The sequence below is a fragment of the Eptesicus fuscus genome, chromosome 12 (genome assembly GCF_027574615.1).
Source record: "Eptesicus fuscus isolate TK198812 chromosome 12, DD_ASM_mEF_20220401, whole genome shotgun sequence".
Classification (NCBI taxonomy): domain Eukaryota; kingdom Metazoa; phylum Chordata; class Mammalia; order Chiroptera; family Vespertilionidae; genus Eptesicus; species Eptesicus fuscus.
Window position 1 is genome coordinate 50,453,374 of NC_072484.1, and position 20,302 is coordinate 50,473,675.

At 43.0% G+C, this 20,302-nt stretch overlaps 1 protein-coding gene across 1 annotated transcript in view; it reads right to left on the bottom strand.

The window, feature by feature from the left end:
* FBXO15 (F-box protein 15) overlaps positions 1 to 20,302 on the bottom strand; it is a 43,367-nt gene that overhangs the window by 14,644 nt on the left and 8,421 nt on the right. The window contains exons 3-8 of the mRNA XM_008160496.3: positions 18,569 to 18,673; positions 16,287 to 16,529; positions 15,557 to 15,766; positions 14,106 to 14,232; positions 12,673 to 12,755; positions 11,774 to 11,916 (exon numbers count right to left, since the gene is read on the bottom strand). Coding sequence (XP_008158718.1) covers positions 11,774 to 11,916; positions 12,673 to 12,755; positions 14,106 to 14,232; positions 15,557 to 15,766; positions 16,287 to 16,529; positions 18,569 to 18,673 — 911 coding nt within the window. The remainder of the gene's footprint in view (positions 1 to 11,773; positions 11,917 to 12,672; positions 12,756 to 14,105; positions 14,233 to 15,556; positions 15,767 to 16,286; positions 16,530 to 18,568; positions 18,674 to 20,302) is intronic.

Here is a 20,302-nt window from a genome sequence, read left to right on the forward strand (position 1 = left end):
AAGACACATCATAATTAAAATGCCAAGGGCAAAAGACAAAGAGAGAATCTTACAAACAGCAAGAGAAAAACAGTTAGTTATCTATAAGGGAGCACCCATATGACTGTCAGCTGATTTCTCAACAGAAACCATGCAGGCCAGACGGGAATGGCAAGAAATATTCAAAGTGATGAATAGCAAGAACCTACAACCAAGACTACTCTACCCAGCAAAGTTATCATTCAGAATTGAAGGGCAGATAAAGAGCTTCACAGATAAGAAAAAGCTAAAGGAGTTCATCACCACCAAACCAGTATTATATGAAATGCTGAAAGGTATTCTTTAAAAAGAGGAAAAAGAAAAAAAAAGTAAAGATAAAAATTATGAACAACAAATACATATCTATCAACAAGTGATCCTAAAAATCAAGTGAATTAAAAATCTGAGGAACAGAATAAACTGGTGAACATAATAGAATCAGAGGCATAGAATGGGAGTGGATTGATAATTCTCAGGGGGAAAGGGGTGTCTGTGTGGGGGGTATGGGAAGAGACTGGACAAAAATCATACACCTATGGATAAGGACAACGGGGCGGGGGAGGGAACCGGGTGATGGGGACAAATGGGGGGAAAAAAGGAGAAACAATTGTAATAATCTGAATAAAGATTTATTTTTTTAAAAAAAGACTGGATTCATAATGATGACATTAAATACAAAAAATAAAAATTAAAAAAATAAAATAAATAAAAAAATTCACTGTTCATTAATTCAATAGTGTTTGAAAATAGCTTTTTCTAATGATGTATTTAAAGGTTTAGAGTGGTATTTTCAGTTTTATTTCCCTGGCATGCCTTTGGACCAATTTTTTATCACTCCAGTCCATTTGAGTATAAATTACTTTTTTTTCTAGACTAGCTTTCCAAAGACATTTAAGGGGAAAGTATACGGTTAGTTGTTTCGCTTCTCTTCCAATGTTCCTAAGAAACACATCCAGGTCAGCCTCATGCTTCAGAGGGCAGCTAGAAGGTGGGCTCAGAATAAAGCATCCTGCTCATCTGGCCACAGGGCTGAGTCAGGGCTGAGTTTGTGACCTGACCAAAGCCAAGGAGATGCAGTGAGGCTGGAGATGGTGGGAAAGCTACTCTTGGTAATGGCAGCCCCAATGGACACACATTTGTAATTTTCCCTAAGGAACTGCTGCTCATTTAAAAAGTTAGAAAATCAATGTCAAGGTGAGCAGTGTTGTAGTTATCCATGGAGGGAAGCCCAGGACATCAGGAAAGGGATTCTGTGAGGCTACAAAAGATGAGACGCTGACAGGATAGCCCACACTGTGTACCCAGGAAAGTGAAGCCAAGAAGAGGTCAAAGTCCTGGAACAATAAGAAACCCTAACAGTTCAGTAGAAGTGAGGCACAGGAATCATGGAGGATAAGACATTTGTGATCTGAGAAGCAGCTCTCAGCTCAACGTGCTGGGGATCTAGAGTCCTAACACCAAATAATTCACAATGGGGCAAAGATGAGAAGACCCATTACTTATGTTCCTTATTACACTTATCTTCCTCAAACTACTTGTTTTAAGTAAGAGATTCTATTTCCACAATCACCTTAATAAATATCTTTGAAAAAGCAACAAAATCTTATTTCAATCTCTTTGAAAACAAAATAAAAACTCACATCCTTCCTTTTAAATGATTAAAAGAACTCAAATCCCCAAAGAGAAAGAGCAAATCAAACTTTGAGGCCAAATCTGAAGCAGAAATCCGAGTCCAGAAATGCAGGGAGATGAAAAGGGCTCCCCTGATGGTTTCCATTGGCATGAGGCTCCTCCACACACATCCTGGGTCACAGCAGAGCCAGCTCAGGGCCCAGTTGTGAGCTGCAAAGGCCCCCAGCCTAATGCTCTGCTGTTGCCATATTGGATTCCTAATGGTGGACATCCTGACAAGGAGTCCACAGCTGCATGTCACACAGGGCTCTGCAAATCATGCCCTCCCTGAGGAGCTCTGACAGAATGCATGGGTAGCTGGGCTCTCCATTCTGTGAGTGGTGATATGTAATGCTGATATTTTATACTGGGTCACCAAATTTACAAAGCAGGGAAAATGTACTAACAACCATTGATGAAGATGCTCTAAGGAATTATCTGTTCTAATTTTTCTAGGTAATCACCACCCAGACAGGACTGTACTACTTCTAATGCCTTCCTGTTATGATAAGTGCTTAGGGAACATAAGCCGACCTAGAAACACAGAAAGTAATTAGTATCAAGGAATAAAGGGAACAAAAAATAGTCATCTATTTTGGGAACCAATAAAAATGAGATAGCATAATATATGCAAAAAAATATCTGAAACAAACCTTAAAGAGAGATTTTATGGGTTTATCAGGTTCTGGTGCTAAAGAGTTGAATAACTCCATGTTTTTGGTAGAAAAAAAGAAGTTTCTAGGACCCATAACTTATTTTATCCCCTCAACGTTTCCTGTTATGCCTTAAAGAGTAAGCATTGAATATTTAATCAGTATTTTAATGAGAAACATATTGCAAAAACTCTACAGGATATAGAACAAATTTAACAAACAACTAATAGAAACATAATCTAAAAGAATTTACTCACACGGGCCACGAAAAGAAAGTACCAATGTGCAGAGAAAGGTGCAGGACCTACATAAGGAACATTTCTCCCAACTTAAATAGATAGTCCAAAACCCTAAATAAAAATAGATCAATTCCTTCCAAATTAATGTACACATTTAATACAAATCTGATCAAAATGCAAATGAGATATTTTTTAATCTGCCCAAGTAATTATTAAATACATCTAAAAGAATAAATGGATGGAAATAACTAAGAAGACTTTGATAAAAGCTCATTAGTAAGAAATCTTATGTTTGGGGGGATCATATATTTTCATAACAAAATACACAAGTAAAGCTTGAAACATCTTGCCATGGAGCGGGGGGAAGAGGGGAGGGAGGGCAGGGAGGACACATGCAGAAGGGGCCCTGGTCCTCCACCACACAAAGAGAGAGAGACCTAAGAGGGGCAGGCATGTGAACCTATAGGCTGGACAAAATTTTTATGTTAATCAAAGGAAGCATAGGTTTACATACAATTCAAAATACCTTTGAGAGATCCAAAACAATATAGACCAAATCAAAAGGCAACAGAAAAAATGAAGAAAATATTTGCAAAGAACATAACTCATATAAGTCCTGTAAACATTTAAAACAATGGAATTTATCAAACAAAAATTCAGGTAGAAAAGAAATGTAAAAAAGAAAATACTCAGGAATAAACCAAGGAGGTAAAGACCTATACTCAGAAAATTATAAGATACTGAAGAAAGAAATTGAGGAAGAAACAAATAAGTGAAAACATATACCATGTTCATGGGTAGCAAAAATTAACATCATTAAAATGTCCACACTACCCAAAGCAATCTATAGATTCAATGCAATTCCTAGCAAGATACCAATGGTGTATTTCACACAACTAGAACAAATATTCCAAAAATTTATATGGAACCATAAACAACTCCAAATAGCCAAAGCAATCTTGAGAAAGAAGAACAAGTTGGAGATATCACTGATTTGAAAGAATATATGCACCTCCATATTCACCACAGCATTATTTACAATAGCCAAGATCTGGAAACAGCCCGAATGTCCATTAGGAGATGAGTAGATAAAAAAGCTGTGGTACATTTATACAGTGGAATATTACTCAGCTATAAAAAAGGAAATATCACCCTTTGCATGGATAGACCTGGAGAGTATTAAGTGAAATAAATCAATCAAAGAAAGATAAATACCATAAGATTTCACTTATATGTGGAATCTAATGAACAAAATAAACTAACAAACAAATAGAAACAGACTCATAGATACAGAGAACAGACTGACAACTGTCAGAGGGGAGGAGATTTCAGGGCTGGTTTAAGAAGGTGAAGGTATTATGAAAAAAAAACAACTCATAGACACAGCAGTATGGGGATTACTAGAGAGGAAGGGGGATAGAGGAAGGTAGAAGAGGGTATAGGAGTGGATAAATGATGATGGAATGAAACTTGAATTGGGGTGGTGAACATACAATACAACATACAGATAATGTATTACAGAACTGTACACCTGAAACCTATATAATTTTATTAACCAATGTCACCCCAATAAATTCAACAAAATAGAAGAAACATGGGAGAAAAGAAAAGAAATATAACCTGACTGGCATGGCTCAGTGGTTGAGCATCGACCTATGAACCAGGTGGTCAAGATTCGATTCCCAGTCAGGTCACATGCCTGGGTTTTAGGCTCAATCCCCAGTAGGGGGCATGCAGGAAGCAGCCGATCAATGATTCTCTCTTATCATTGATTAGAGCCGTGGTCGGCAAACTGCGGCTCGTGAGCCACATGCGGCTCTTTGGCCCCTTGAGTGTGGCTCTACCACAAAATACCATGGCCTGGGCAAGTCTATTTTGAAGAAGTGGCGTTAGAAGAAGTTTAAGTTTAAAAAATTTGGCTCTCAAAAGAAATTTCAATCATTGTACTGTTGATGTTTGGCTCTGTTGACTAATGAGTTTGCCAACCACTGGACTAGAGGCCCGGTGCATGGGGGTGGGGGGGTCCCTCAGCCCAGTCTGCACCCTCTCGCAATCCGGGACCACTGGCTCCTAACTGCTCACCTTCCTGACTGATCGCGCCTAACCACTCTGCCTGCCTCCCTGATCACCCTTAATTGCTTGCCTGCCTGCCTGATTGCCCCTAATCATTCTGCCTGCCTACCTGATTGTCCCTAACTGCTCGCCTGTCTGACTGCCTAATCGCCCCTAACCACTCTGCCTGCCTGCCTGCCTGATAACCCCTAAACACTCGCCTGCCTGCATGATCACCCCTAACCGCCTCTGCCTGAGCCCCCGCTGCCGCGCCTTCATCAGGAAGGATGGCTGGAATGATGTCCGAAAAGTCATTCGGCTGTCTGGTCAAATTAGTATATTACATTTTTTATTATTTTAGATGTTTCTATCTCTCTCACCCTCTCCCATCCTCTCTGAAATCAATAAAAATATTTTTTAAAGGAAAGAAATGTAAAAATCAGGACAACAGCAGCAACACATGCGAAGCATTCTGGAGGCAACCCTTACTACATCACCCTCTTCCACCAAGAACCTTGTAAGTGAGGTCCTGATGTTACCACATTCTGCAGGCAAGGACACTGAGGGCCAGGGCCACACACCCATGAGAGGCAGTACTGAAGCTGGATCCTACAAAGATGCCCCTTAAACAGCCGGCTGATGGCAGCCCATAAACCTCTGCTGTGGTCAATCATTTTTTTAAATAGTCAACCTAATATTCAAGACATGCAAATTTAAATCAGTGTCCCTTTCACCTCTCAAATCATCAAAGATTTTTCAAAGTAATGCTCATAATAATAGCACTATAATCATGAAAAATGGAGACCTAAATGCCCAACATTAGGATAACAGGTCAATCAATCATGATAAAACCAAACAATGGAATGTCATACAACTTTTCAAAATCAAATTTTCAAGGACTATTAGGTGACATGGGAAACTGCTCACAAGGCAATTGCAAGGGGAAGAAGTGGGTTGTTCACACAATGTGGTCCACAAGTACATATCTGAAAATGGGCCAAAACATAAACAGTTGCCCTTGGGTGATTTTTATTTGCTTTTTTATAACTCCTATATTCAAATTCAAACTACATAGTAAGATATTAGCTGTTAAATGCATTTTTATAGCAATGCAGATAAAAAGTCAAAAGACAGAAGCAGCTCACTTTATTACTTAAAACTCTGTTTCCTTGGCTTCTTGGCATCACTCCCTCTTGGTCCTGATGACAAGAATAAGCACACTGTACTGTGCAACACATTTTTCCTTCAGCTTCTGAGAATTGGTAATCATTAGCTTGACACAAAGATAAAAAAATACACATTCCTTCGCACTTGGCATTGCTGATCACACCCTTTTTCAAGCTCTATTTGCACTGCTTCCTGCCTGCTCTTTCACTGGCTGTGCCATTCCCCCATCTGTGTGTTCATGGACCTTATGCAGAAAGGAGTTCGCACAGCAGGCCCAAGCTGCCTGTCCTTAGAAAGGCCTGCTTGCCAGGGTGGCCCTTGCTGGTGTCTGGGAACTTGGATCCATTCCTAAGTGGCAAGTGTGGCTCACTGCACCTGACTGGTTTGTACCACAATGTGGTTTATGCTTAATGTCTCTTTCCTTCCAGGAGTCTGGAATTTTGGTAGTGCCAGGCAGAGGGTGCCTACGTGACAAAACCCCAGTAAAAACTCTGGGCCAGGCCTGGCCAGTGTGGCTCAGTGGTTGAGCATCAACTTATGAACCAGGAGGTCACAGTTCAATTCCCAGTCAAGGCACATGCCCGGGTTGTGGGCTCGATCCCCAGTGAGAGGCACGTAGGAGGCAGCCAATCGATGGTTCTTTCTCATCATTGATATTTCTATCTCTCTCTCCCTCTCCCTTCCTCTCTGAAATTAATTTTTTTTTTTAATTTAAAAAACCCTGGGCCAGGCTGAGTCTCCAACGAGCATCTCAGGTGGCTAACATGTCACATGTGTTCTCACATCTCATTCCGGGAAAATAAGCAGATTCTGTGTGAGTCCTCGGGAAGTGGGCTCCTGAGGGTTCACCGGGTTTCCTCTGACATCGCCCCCTGCACCTTCTCACTCACTGATTTTACCCAGTGCCCTACTGCTGTAATAAATTGTAGCCAATGACACAACTGTTATCCTGAGCCGGGGGCTGATCCTGGGGACCCAATGTCAACAGTCCATCCACATTTCCAAAAGCACAGAAAACAAAATGTAAACAGACAACCCCACCAGGTGTGTTTGCAAGCTTCCCTTAGTTTTCATTTACAAATTCCTCCTTCAGTACTTCCTGTCTGCTTCTCCTCCCCTCCCTCTTGCCCAGGCGTCCTCAAACTACGGCCTCTGGGCCACATGCGGGTGTTTTTGCCGTTTTGTGTTTTTTTTTACTTCAAAATAAGATATGTGCAGTGTGCATAGGAATTTGTCCATAGTTTTTTTTAAACTATAGTCCGGCCCTCCAACAGTCTGAGGGACAGTGAACTGGCCCCTGTTTAAAAAGTTTGAGGACCCCTGCTCTTGCTTTTCATTAATTGAATTCAGGTGGCAAATATTTCTTCACCTAAAATTCCTTTCAGCTTCATTTTAGTGGCAACACACAAAGAACAGTTAGCAAAATGCAAAGGTTTGGGGATCATAAATTCCCCTTGAAGAGAGATTATTGGGATCCTTCTACAAAGACTCTTCATGCAGCCATAACTGGTCAGGTGGCAGAATACATAGGAGTACAAAGAGGAAACACCCCAGGTCTTGGGGGAGGACTAAGCAAAGGTGCAAGGACAATCAGTCAAATGAACCTTAGGGGAGAGAAGAAAGGACAGGGAACCTTTTTATCCACCATCAGAGGTAGAAAAGCCTATTCCTGGACACAGTGGCCGGCTGAGGGGGACACTGTCAGGTGGTCAGGAGATCTGTTAGGAAATGAGGACCACACACACACACACACACACACACACACACACACACATGTCGTGCAGGTGGTCCCCAGCCGGGGAACTGAACCCACTAGCTCAATGCTGAAGTCTAAGGCAAGAACCTCAGCTACAGGCTCAGGTATACAAGGACAGCACCGGCCACAGGGATGCTTGCCTCTGAGTGTCTCCCACTGGGTCAGATCAACGCCATTCCCCACTTCCCTCAGAACTGTCCAGGAATCCTGAGAGCCACTTCCCCACCCATATGCCTGGCACCTGGCTCAGCAGGCTCCTTTGCCCCTGCCTTGTGGAGGGCAAGCAGGCTGTGTCTGCCATACAGCTGTCCCCCTGAGCTGTGCACAGTCCCTGCATTCAATAGCTGGTTGTTGATGAATGATTTCCTGCCATTCTCTGCAGACACCCACCTTGGAGTCAGCCAGGTTTCTCACAGCTCACTGGTGACAAACAACAGACAGTGCCACCTCAATTCCAGAAACATGATGCTAAACTGTTTCTCCTTGACAGAGAGAAAGTGTTCTTTAAAAACAGGGGCAAAGTGCTGTCGTGCCCAACTGCGCTGGCAGAGCCAGGGTTTGCTAAATATGCCACATGGAACTACAAAAGACTGCCGGAGACACTCCAGTTGTACTTTTCTAACCATGGAAGTGACTCTGATGACAACAGCGCCCTCTGCTGGAGCCTGACCATAAAACCACATGCCAAGAAAACACACCTCAATCTCCTGTCAAGTCTTAGGGTGAAAAAATGTTTTTATTGTGAAGACAGCAGACAAAGGTGAATTATCCCCATCTTGGTTTCCATTGTACTTCATTTCACTTAGCACCCTGTGTGTCATAACAACATCTAACATTCTCAGAGGTTTATCAGCATTAACAGAAAGACTGCCAGTTCAATTATCTAGTCAGGGCACATGCCCAAGATTGAGGGCTTGATCCCCGGTGGGGCGATCAATGTTTTGCTCTCACGTCTGTATTTCTCTCTTTCTCTCCCTCTCCTTTCCTCTCTCTCTAGAAATCAACAGAAATATTTCTTTTGATTTTTTTAAAAAACCAATCTAGAAATAGAAACACCTTAATTTGTAAGAATAAATTTTAAAAAACTAGAACAAACATACTTAGGAATAAAACATTTTATTAACGTAATATCCCCATTAAGTTGGGAATACAAAATAGTGCAACCTTATCAAGGGGGATTTACAAGTGTCTCTCAAGAATATATGTGCATTCACCCTTTGACCTAGCATCCTATTTCTAAGAAAGGCTCCCCAAGGTGAGCTGGCAGACTATGAAGGGAAGTGTGAACAAGGCCGGTCCCTATACCACTATGTGTAACAGCAACAACTGGGGACCACCAAGAGAAACAATCAGCACAACCCTACACTGCTGTTTCATTTTATTCTCAATGTACCTGTTTAAAAAGAGCACAAGAAAGATCTCTCTCTCGTGCTGAAGAATAATCTGCAGAATATATTATTAATTGGGGGGAGAGCAAGGAAATTAAAAGGGAGTAAGGTGCTCCATTTTTTTAAAAACTGGGAGATATATGGATGTACTTATATATAGCATTATGTATTCAAAGAGAAACATTTAAAGAATAAGCCAAAAACTACTATAAAGGATCACCACTGGAGGGAGAGAAAGAATAGTGGTCAAGGGGCAAGGTACCTGTAAACCTTACTGAACCACCTTGTTTTAGACTTTCAACTTTGGAACCATGTAAATGTGGTAATTTTTTTCATGTAGAAAAATAGCAAAACAATCTTGAAAAATAAAAAAATCAACTGAAACAAATCACTAATTGCATATCAAAGTGGTAGCACACCAATGCAGAGAAAGATTACTTTAGGTGACTTAATTTTATATCTCTAGCGTAATATATCTTGAGCACATGAAGGACCGCAAGGAAATCCTTAATTTAGAGAGTATTCAATAGGTTCATTATTAGCAACATCAGTTTTGTTCTTTTGAAATTATTATATATTGTGATGTTGTTTATAACAGACTTTCAGCCTAAGAAAAAAATATGCAAATATATAATCTAATAAGTTCATTAAAAGCTTCTAAGATATTTAATTTAAATAAATGTATAACTTATTTATTCACATTATAAAATCTACAAACTTCTTAGCTCTATTGAAAACCCTAAAAGGAATGAAAACCCCAGAGTACCATGCAGCTCTAGGATCCAGACTATGGTCTCTAAATACCAGTGTAGCATGACTAAAAGGAACCAGGGCACCTACTCATTCCAGACTGGGCAAGAAACAGACGAGATGAGCCTGAGCAATCTTTTCATATTAGAATGCAATCAAGCTGTCAAGGGTGACTGGAGCCATGTTTTAAAAACAAAACAAAACAAAACACAGGATCAGAGCACAGTAATAATTAAAAGAATAATGACTGCAAGTAGATTAAAATACATAAATGACATTTTTTAACAATTCCTCCAAAAAAAACCTTACAAGTCATCTTTGAAGATTATTGGAACATTAACTCACTATTCTGTAAATTAATAAGGAGAAAGAATCAAGCATGTCCCCTGCCTTTCTTGTATTAACATATTTCATGTTAACTAAGTGGTTGATAAGAGAAAATTCTCCTTTACAGAAGAATCCTAGCTAATAGATATAGAAAGAACACTACAACTAGGGAATCATCATTTTACAATCACTAATATAAGTAAGTGAATATAGGTTCCCATTACTTGGTAAACCATTTGGTAACTATCATGGAGAATGTCATAATAAAAAGACTAGTCTGAGAATTCCCTGAACCCACTGATTATTCTTAATATAATTAATATTTAGAAAAGCAGATACTACATCCTTCTGATAAATTCAATATGAATTACAGAGCATCATCTAGGAAGGATTCTTGCAAAAAAAAAGAAAAAAGAAAGAAAAACCTAAATCTTACCAGATAGAGAAATGTGTTAATACTAGAAGCAACCATCCAAAATGCAGAAATTGTATAGACAAACAATAGATTCCATTTTTTCAACAAATAAATGGCATGAAAAGGGGGATGGATTGCCATCCTACCTAATAATAGACAAATATGCAAATTGACCATACCTTTGCTATGCCCGCGATTGGCCAGGAGGCGCGGGGGGGCGGGACTCAGGGAGGCTGGGGGGCTGGGTGGCCGATTGGGCTGGCGGGACACTGAGCTCGCATCGCCAATGGCGGCTCGAGCTCAGCGTCTGCGCCATGGTTGTGCTGCGGCACAGAAGGGGCCTCTAGGGCAGCAAGCTCACGTCCCGCTGCAGACCATCAAAAGTGGGGGAGCTGGGTGCCTGTCCGCTCAGGCACCAGGCCTTTCAGAAGCCTCCGGCGTGGCTTCTGAAAGGCCTGGTGCCCCAGCGGACAGGCACCCAGCTCCCCCGTGATCGAAAGCGAAAGCATGTAGGGGACCCTACATGTGCATGATTCAATCATGCACTGGGCCTCTAGTATATCATAAGGGACTGAAGAAGCACAGTGACCAAACGCATAGATATAAATGAGTTTAAGGATGGAAAACACATCCCACTAGCACTAGTCAAAATAAAGCTGGAATGCTTGTGTTTATCAGGTGGAATAGATTTCAGAACAAAACTATCACCCGGAATAAAGAAGTTTGCCTCATAAATGATAAAAAGGCCCATTAGTCAAGAGGACATAACAGTCTTCAATGCCTATGAATGAAATAACAGAGCTTCAGATTAGAAGTAGCCAGAATGGAGAAAGCATCAATGAGAAATACACAAATCACAATTATAGTTGGAGGTTTCAATATTCCTTTCTCTGTAACTGCAAGACCAGCAGGCAGAAAATCAGCAAGGATGCAGTAGACTTCAGCACTCTCGACAACCTTTTCCTGATCCTGACACTGATGACATACCACCCAACCAGAACATACATTCTCCCTCAGGGCAAGTGGAGCGTGTGCCAACATAGTCTGTATTCTGAGCCATAAAATAAGTCTCATTGAAGTTAAAAGAGGGAATGCGGTGAGGCAAACGATAAGGAAACTACCAGCAGAGAGGATAAGTGGAGGATGTTCAGGAGGAAGAGGAAAAGGAAGGTGGAGACAGAGCCGGAGCTAAAGAGATCAGATCTGCCTGGGCTATTCACCAGTCCTCAGGTGACACAGGGGTCTGGGAGGGCAAAGTGGCCAGGTAGGATACAAAACTGGGTCCCATGTACTCCCCAACCTTTTCTTTTCAAACTGCAACAGAAACTCAGTGTCACCTTGCTTGGTAAAGAGATTGCGAAATGTGCTGCACAGGTAGAAGGTCCCGCTGCTGTGTAAGTCCACGTGGAGCTGATAGCCATGCAGCCCGTACTCAGGACTGTCATCCAAAAGGGGGATGTGAGGAGGTAGCTCATAGGGGCTAAAAAGGAAAACAAAACACACATGAATTTGTCAATACCAGAGAGAAAGTGCTTGAATTGAAAATACTCTTTAAAAAACTAGCATACATTCAAAGCACCAGCCCTATCAATTCCCTGCAGGAACCCCAATAACCTCCAACACCAGGAACTCCATGCCCCCTACTCCTCCTACCAACTTCTTAAGGGCAGGCCTCTGGGCAGAAGACCCAGAGCCACAATGAGCAAAGTTTTCTTCAATACGAGAAACAGTACTACATAGGTAACAAAAGCACTCGGAAGCTTTTCAGGGAATATTTAGAAGTGAGACATCTGTAGTGAAATGTAAAACATGTTCCCTACCTGAACACCCTCACATGCATTGAAAGGCCTGCATTGCAGAGACCAAGCAAACACCTGCACGCCGGACTCAGCCAGCAACCCTGGGTCTACGAGCCTCCCAAGGTATGAGAGCTCACATAAGTGCAGAGTATGAGGCACCAGGACATACTGCGTCTTTCAGCAGTGTAGGTACCTGCCCTATAAATAATGTTCTACAAGGCGCAGAATCCTTAACCCAGAACAGATAAAGCAAATGTGCACTCATGAATAATCCAATTATCTCAGTAACAGCTCAGTAATTATGCCTGTGGGCTTATGTCTGCTGATTAAGAACAGAATATCTTTGTAGCTATTCTCAGAATACTAAGATGGTATCAACTTGTAAATTGTTTGTGTTTACTTTACAAAAACTAAATGCACAATGGACGGATACGTACAGGGTGGCCGAGCCCAATGTGCTCTTCTCCACGAGGTGATGGAAATGCAGATTGGCCATGACGAACGCCAGTTCTTCTGCTCTCTGAAACATTAATTAGTAAGATCACACTTTCAGCTGAAATGTTTTAATCTTTCCCAAGGTCATGGTGAAGTTCACAGCGCATCACCTTGCAGACAAAGGTAGACCCTCAACTGTAAGCTGACCTCAGGCTGAGGCTCTGTTAGTGCTACTACCATCTAGTAAGAGGAATGTGTCACATGGACAGCAGGACCACGACTCACCCAGACACACAGAGCATGCAGTAAAAGGAGGCTCATCCTTATATTTGTGAAATAGCAAAATACTGTACTATACATGGTAACTGTGGAAACAGGTCTTGTTAGTTCCAGGTTGTCTCAAGCTCTTTGCAAAAATAAGGACGATTCCAGGAATCACAAGATCAATTCCACAAATACCTAACGTTCATGGCATGGTCTTCCTCTCTCTAGTACCTGCTTAGCTAGACAAACCTAGTGGGGACGGTTAGATTCCAGCTCTTCACTTGTCCATCAGGTTAGGGACCCAGAAAATGCGACTGTACAAGGAACTGACACCCATTCCTCCCCAAACTCACAGGTGTCACTGCCTGGTGAAGGTGACCCAGTGGCCAGACAGAGGCCAATTGGATCAACCAGAGTCCTGTAACTCCACAGGCCCACAGAGATAGGTGGATTCCAGTCAGGAAAACTGCAGCCCTGCACCCAGGTGCCTCACCCAGAGTCAGGGAGGGAGAGACTCTGAAGCCAGGCAGGTTGGAAAGAGAAAGAGGTAGCAGAGAGAGACACTGGAGGCAGGTCCCGGTGAATCTGCCTAAATGGACACACACTGAGTTCTCTGAATTAAAATTTAGGAACTGCTACCTTAAAATATCCATGGGCCAAAGCCACCGAGGAACCCATGGTGAACAGGGGAACATCGCACAGATGCTTCTCATGGAAGTGAAAACAAGCCCCAAGGAGGGAGCTGGCCTTTGGCCTGACTGGTGAATGAAGAAACCTCACCTAGTGAGAGGAAAGAGCCTACACCTTTCCCAGGAGGGCAGATGCACTCACTGCCACATCCACTGGGTCAGGAATATGTGGGAGTGACTCCCGGGAAAACGCACAGAGACTGACAAGAAAGGACACAGAAAAAGAGAAAGGGACGTGGATTGCCTGGAGAGGACAGGACATCCCATGATAGTAAAGGTAGCCTATTGTCTGTGAGAGAACAGAAAGGACCCTCCACAGAATCGAGGACCATTTGCTACAAAATGAAGCTGGTAAGATAGTAAAACGAAATGCAGCTCATGAGAAGTCTGAAAGGACTACACACTTGATGTCCCGCCTGTGCGAGTGAACGTGGGGTTGAGAGGGAGAAATGTCACAGCCCATGAGGCTGCTCAAATCTTACCTTCCACAGCCCCACCAGGAGGCCTGGGTTGAGATGGAAGATCCTAACAAATCTGTCACAGCCAACCAAGGTGGAGTCGGTTAAATTACTCAGACTGTACTTTGCAACTAGAGAAGGCCATCGAGGTCTTTGCAATGCATGTCAAAGAAAGGAAAGAGAGAAGTGAGCTCTCATGTCCACGGTTTGTGATTGTTATTAGTGTACCTAAAACTGACTTGGAAGAGCATGCTAATAATGTGCATATTGCTAATTAGTGGCATGTTGAGGAGCAAGGGACACAAACAATATTATAAATCAAAAGCAAAATGGCCACACTCAAATATCTGCCCCACCCATGTTTTCCTTTCCCTCCCCCTGGCTCCTGCTGGCAGCTCCTTGGCCCCAGCAGAAGCTAAAGAATCAAGAAGGTGAGGAGAGGAAGAACCCTTTACCCAGCACTCTCACACCCAGCACACGGCCACAATCAAGTGGATTCTCAGTGCATGTTCCATCATCCAGGAAATTTTGTTAACTACAATGTCATTTCCTAACCATTTTAGGTAACCAAGAGAAGAGGAACCTAAATTTAGACCTAATCACACTGTGATAATCCTATTCTTTTCCTATCCTATAATGACCCAGGATAAAAGAGAAGTCTTAGGACATAATCAAATTAAAATACACTGGTGGTGTTTTTAAATTACAAAGTGATGCCAACTAGTATCCTAATATATAAAAAGCCAGGGGCCGTCATGACCGAAACAACTGGACAGACAACCAAACAGCAGGCTGCTTGGGGCGACAAGGTCGGCAGGAGCGTTAGTGAGGGACGACCAAACGACTGAACAGCAGGCTGCATGGGGTGACCAGACAGGCGGGGGGGGCCAGTAAAGGGTGACCAGACTGGCAGGGGGGGAAGTTGGGGGCAACCAGGCCAGTGCGGGGAGGGGGAGGGCAGTGAGGGGCGACCAGACTGGCATGGGGGCAGTCAGGGGTGACCAGGCCAGCGGGGGGGGGGCAGTAAGGAGTGACCAAGCCAGTGGGGGGGAGTTGGGGGTGACCAGGCTGGTGAGGGGGGGGCAGTAAGGGGCAACCAGGCCAGCGGGGGTCAGTTGGAGATGACCAGGCCAGCAGGGGCACAGTAAGGGATGATCAGGCCAGCAGGCAGAGGTGGTTAGGGGTTATCAGGCTGGCAGGGGGGGCAGTTAGGGGCAATCAGGCAGGCAGACAGGTGAGCAGTTAGGAGCCAGTGGTCCCAGATTATGAGAGGGATGTCTAACTTCTGGTTTAGGCCCAATCCATGGGGTTGGGCCTAAACTGGAAGTCGGACATCCCCCGAGTGGTCCCAGATTGGAGAGGGTGCAGACTGGGCTGAGGGGACTCACCTCACTCATGCACAAACTTTGTGCACTGGGCTTCTAGTTTCCATATAAGATGTTCTCACCCAAAAGTTGTGCTGAATTAGTACTTACCCATTTTTGGTGGGGGGTTTGTGCCAGTCCATCAAGACTGGTGTCACACCGCATAAGTCTAAGGTTGATAGTGTGGCCAGACTGGGCCAATTTTTGCTGTACCACACAACCATGACAGAGGAGTGGTTTATGAAAAGGTCAGCATGCTCCATGACATGTTCTTTCCCACTTTTTTCTTTCAATATGATTACCCAACCAAGACCGGATATTCTGGAAAATAAAAGCAAGCTAACAATGTTGGCCTCGTTGGGAAAAAAATGCTAGTCTATTTCACTTATCATCTCTAAAGCATCCACTTCCCTAACACCAACATCAAAGTTCTCAGAATGTGCCCGACGTGAGTTTTCCTTGCCCCAACAGTTCTCCCTTTAAACATTTTCTCTTCACCTAAGGAATATCTGTATTCTCAGTACTGGCGATACATAGGTAAGTAATGAAATAAATAAAAATCCTGCCCAGGAGAAATACCTCAGATACCTTTGCTTTACCAGAGCATAGTACTGGGTTATTTCTGCTCTTCGTAAAAACTCGAGACCACTTGCATGGAGTAGGAAAATACTATATATTTTATACATGCACATAAACACACACAAATATCAAGAGACAGGTTCTCACAATATAAAGTGCACATATGTCCCAGGCACACAATCGTCTGCGCTCACACCATCGTTCTTCAAGGTCAGCAGTGCTCATGAAAGCGCAGTGCCCGGAGCGGGAGAAGCGTGCGTACCTGAGGGCCTCCTTGGTTTTGGCAGGGAGGCCCGTGTAGGGGTTGACAAGTTTGAGGACCTGAGCTAGAGCTGCTTTCACAGAGGCTATCCGTTTTGCGATATATTCCTTCTTCCAATATCCAGCTTCTTTGTCCTCAACTGACAATAAGTTCATAGACGCTACTGTCTTCTCTACTGGATCAATTCTCCAGTTACATCTCTTAGGTGAAAAGGCAGTTGAATAGATTCTGATCCAAATAAAACTGGAGGAAAGAGGGAAGAAGTGAACAGGCTAAAAGACACTGCCATTAACTGTCCTTGTAATATATTAATTTGGAGATGCACAGTAATTTTTAACTTGTCTAATTTCAGCAACGTGTCCAGCTGAACACTTAAGAGTTCTGCATGTGTCGAGGTGAACTGCAGTCTGAGATAAGTGTTCTAGATTTACTAACCCAAGAAACACTTATAAAAGGCAAAGCTTGTTTCCCGGGGACAGGTTAAAATGAGTGAGTGCATGAAATTGGGATCATCCACACCACGGCCTTCCTATACCAATAACTGAGTAGGAGATTGATTAGGGAAAAATGGCAAGAAGTGTATACAGAAAAGAGATATGTATATATATACAGACACACACAGAGAAATATCAACACCTGCATGTTCTTTTTGTTTTCTAAGTCTTAATTTTTCAGCAGTGAATATGTGCCGCTGGCACAGAGAAAAATGAAGAGTACTGATAACTAACAATGACAGTTACCATTTCAGAGCACTGTGTGTAAGCACTGTTTCAGCACTCTATACATAAATTCATTTAATCCTTACAACAAATCCATGGGACAGCTGCTACTACTGTCCCCATTAAACAGACAGTGCAACTGAGGCCCAGACGAGCAGGGATCTGGCCCGGGTCTGTGAACGGGAGTCAGTGTGGAACCAGGACTGAATCCACGGAGCTTCCACCCGAGCTCACACTCTCAGCCCCCCGCTTCATGGCCTCTTCAATAACACCACAAAGGCACTTAAAGAAATGAAATAACTGATCCAACTAACACCTACAAAAATAAACACCGGCACAAAGAGGGGAAGCAGAGGGTGGAGTTCTCACACCTCCAGTGACAATGTCTACGCCTGACACTCATAGGATGGACCACTGTCCCACGCTATCTTACTCAACTTATCATCAGAGGAGCCTGAAGAGAATAAAAGAATTTTCTAGAATTAAAGTATTGTGTAGACTGATTATTTATAAAATACAAAGGTCGAGTTTAAGATGCTTTTATCAGTCTCATTCGCCTCTTGATTGCAAACACTCCATCCTATTAAAATGCTATGGAGAATTTGAGGCCAAAACTTGTTTATCTAACCTCACTCCCAGTCAGACACATAAACCTTCAAATGAGTTGTTCAGAAAATGGGGCCAATTGAATGTCAGTGTTTCCCAGAGTACTGGAAAACAAAACCCCGAGTGACGAGGCAGAGGCAGCTGATCCGCGTTTCAGGGAACCATGGGGAGACCGTTGCTCATGCTGTGGGCTCAATACATGAGGCAGGGAAGCAGCCCCATGGGTGTTACAGGCTCCAAGAAGACCTCCTTCAAATGTGTCCCCCAGGAGTCACCAGTGTAACTGGCTACAGTATGTGCTCCTGTCCTCTCTTCAGAAGCAATGCTTAGAAAATACCCTTAACTTTCCAAAAGCATTTATTGTTTACCCATTCAATTCTTAATATACCCTTTTAATGAAGGCTGACCATGACACTTACAAACATAAGTCAACTTACACAATTAAGATTATCCTTTGGAACAGAAAAATATATGAGAGTAATTTCATCAGAAGCTCATATTTTTAAAGGACAACTTCCAAGAAAGTGGTAAGGGCCCCTCCCTCTTCCTTATTCAAGATCTGCTTGCTGGCCAACAGAGCACACTACCACCATCCTGCAAACCCAGGCAGGACCAGTCAGACCCAGCCCATGCTGCCTGAAACTGTGGGAAGTCTGTGTTCTTCTCAGGACACAGCAGGTGCTCCTGGCCAGCACACCAAACGCCACCTGCTCCAATGGCCACACCAATACCAAGGTTGAGCTTTTTCAGTTCATGCAAAGAATAGTCCTTTCTTTAAGCACAGAAATGCAAATCTTTGAAAAGTATCATACAAGTACGTAAAGCATCTGAAATAGTATGCCTAAAAATACTCTTGAAATTAATATTTTTAAGTTTTAAAAAAACTGGTTAAAACGACCTTACTAGTTCTCAGGACCTCCATCAAAACACAACAGAGATGGTTGGCTTTCTCCTTACTTGTCATTGGCCAGGTGATAAAAGCGCCTGTTCACACATCCTGTGCACAGCAGGGTCGTGGCATCCAGGTAGGACAGAATCTTCAGCAAGATTTCTGAAGGCAAGCTGAGAGGGTGGGAGATCAGAGAGATGGATGTGATACCTGGAACACTACTGGCTGTTCACCTCCACAGAGAAGGCGGTAACAGACCCGTCCTGCACACAAAGCCACCCGCTTCCTCACCTTCAGTTATGTTCTCCATGGAAATGCTGTGGTTGGTACAATTCTTATGACAGACACCAACACCGAGACCCCAGGTACAAAGAGTTAATTTCCCCAGCCTTTTCATCACATTCCCACACTGGGTCACACAGCAGGATTTCACTACCTCCCCAATGAAAGTATTACTACATGGAGAGATAAATGGAAATAAAAGAAGAGACAGAATGGATGCTCAGCTATAAATAAGAAAAATACATAATTCCTACTCCTCAAAAAAAATCCATTATAATAAAAGCATAATATGCAAATCGACCGAATGGCTGAACAGGGGAACAACCGTCCAGACATCACACTATGACACCCATTGGCACCAGGCCAGCTAAGGCAGGTGCTATGTGATTAGTCTCCACAGAGGGAGGCCCAGGCCACCAACCGGAGGGCTGTGGCAGGTGGGCAGGGCCTCCCTCTGTGGGGCGATGGATCACGGGACTCCCAGACTGTGAGAGAGCACAGGCTGGGCTGAGGGAAAGCACCCCCATCGCCCCCGCCGAGGGCACAAATTTCGTGCCTCTAGTAAATAAATGAAACAAAACAAAAACTGTAAATGGAATAGGAAATATCAACGCATTTCCAACTGAGCTCTGCTGCTCAGAGCATCCCCCTTCTCTGTGGGTCCTCAGCTTGCAACTGCTTGCTCTGGACTTCAGGGAAACACCAAGCCCCGTAAAGTTTTCTCAAGTGTCTTTTTCTTTTTTATTTATGTGCCCTATAAATATGACACTGAGATGCATCCTCAATATCCCCTGTGTTTCTATGACCTTAAGGTTCGGCAAACTCCCGTAAGTGCCTAGAAAGCAATGGCCATGACCTTCAGCAAAGGGAGCAACAGAAGGAAGCTACAGAAGGTTGTACTGGAAGATGGGCAGGGGGTGTCTCGGGATAAAGAATTGGAGGGAACAAAACCCTCTGGAAAGTTTAAAAGGGCTTGCCCATACTCTCTAATTGTGATTTTAACTATTTTAACACTTAAATTATGATGAAAGCCAGGTTTCCAAACGTTTTATAGGGAAACAATCCCTCCTAAAATTTTGATAACACTGAGAAAGAATGATGTAGATCCTCAGAGAAAAGAGGAGTAACTGAATGAATCTTTGCTCTATTACTACATCAGATGTAGTATGACAAATTCTATTCCCAGAGTGTAGGGTTTAAAGCTAGAATTGATATCCTTAATGCTTTTTTACTTTTTGGCTTTTCATTTCTTTTTAAAAACACACTAAAAGTATGTACCCTGTTAGCTGAGCTAGTTATGATAATAGTACTAACAACCAAAACTTGAAATCAGGCAACTTATGTTTTAATCTGAATTTTGCCATTTGTAGACTATGTGAGCTTCACTCCCTCCACTGTAAAATGTCTGTGATAATTCCAAGCCTTTAGGGCTCCACAATACACTTAGCATATAGCTAGCATTCTATAAATCTCAGAACAGCATGAATCCACAGGCATCTCAGCATCAATTTCAAATTGCA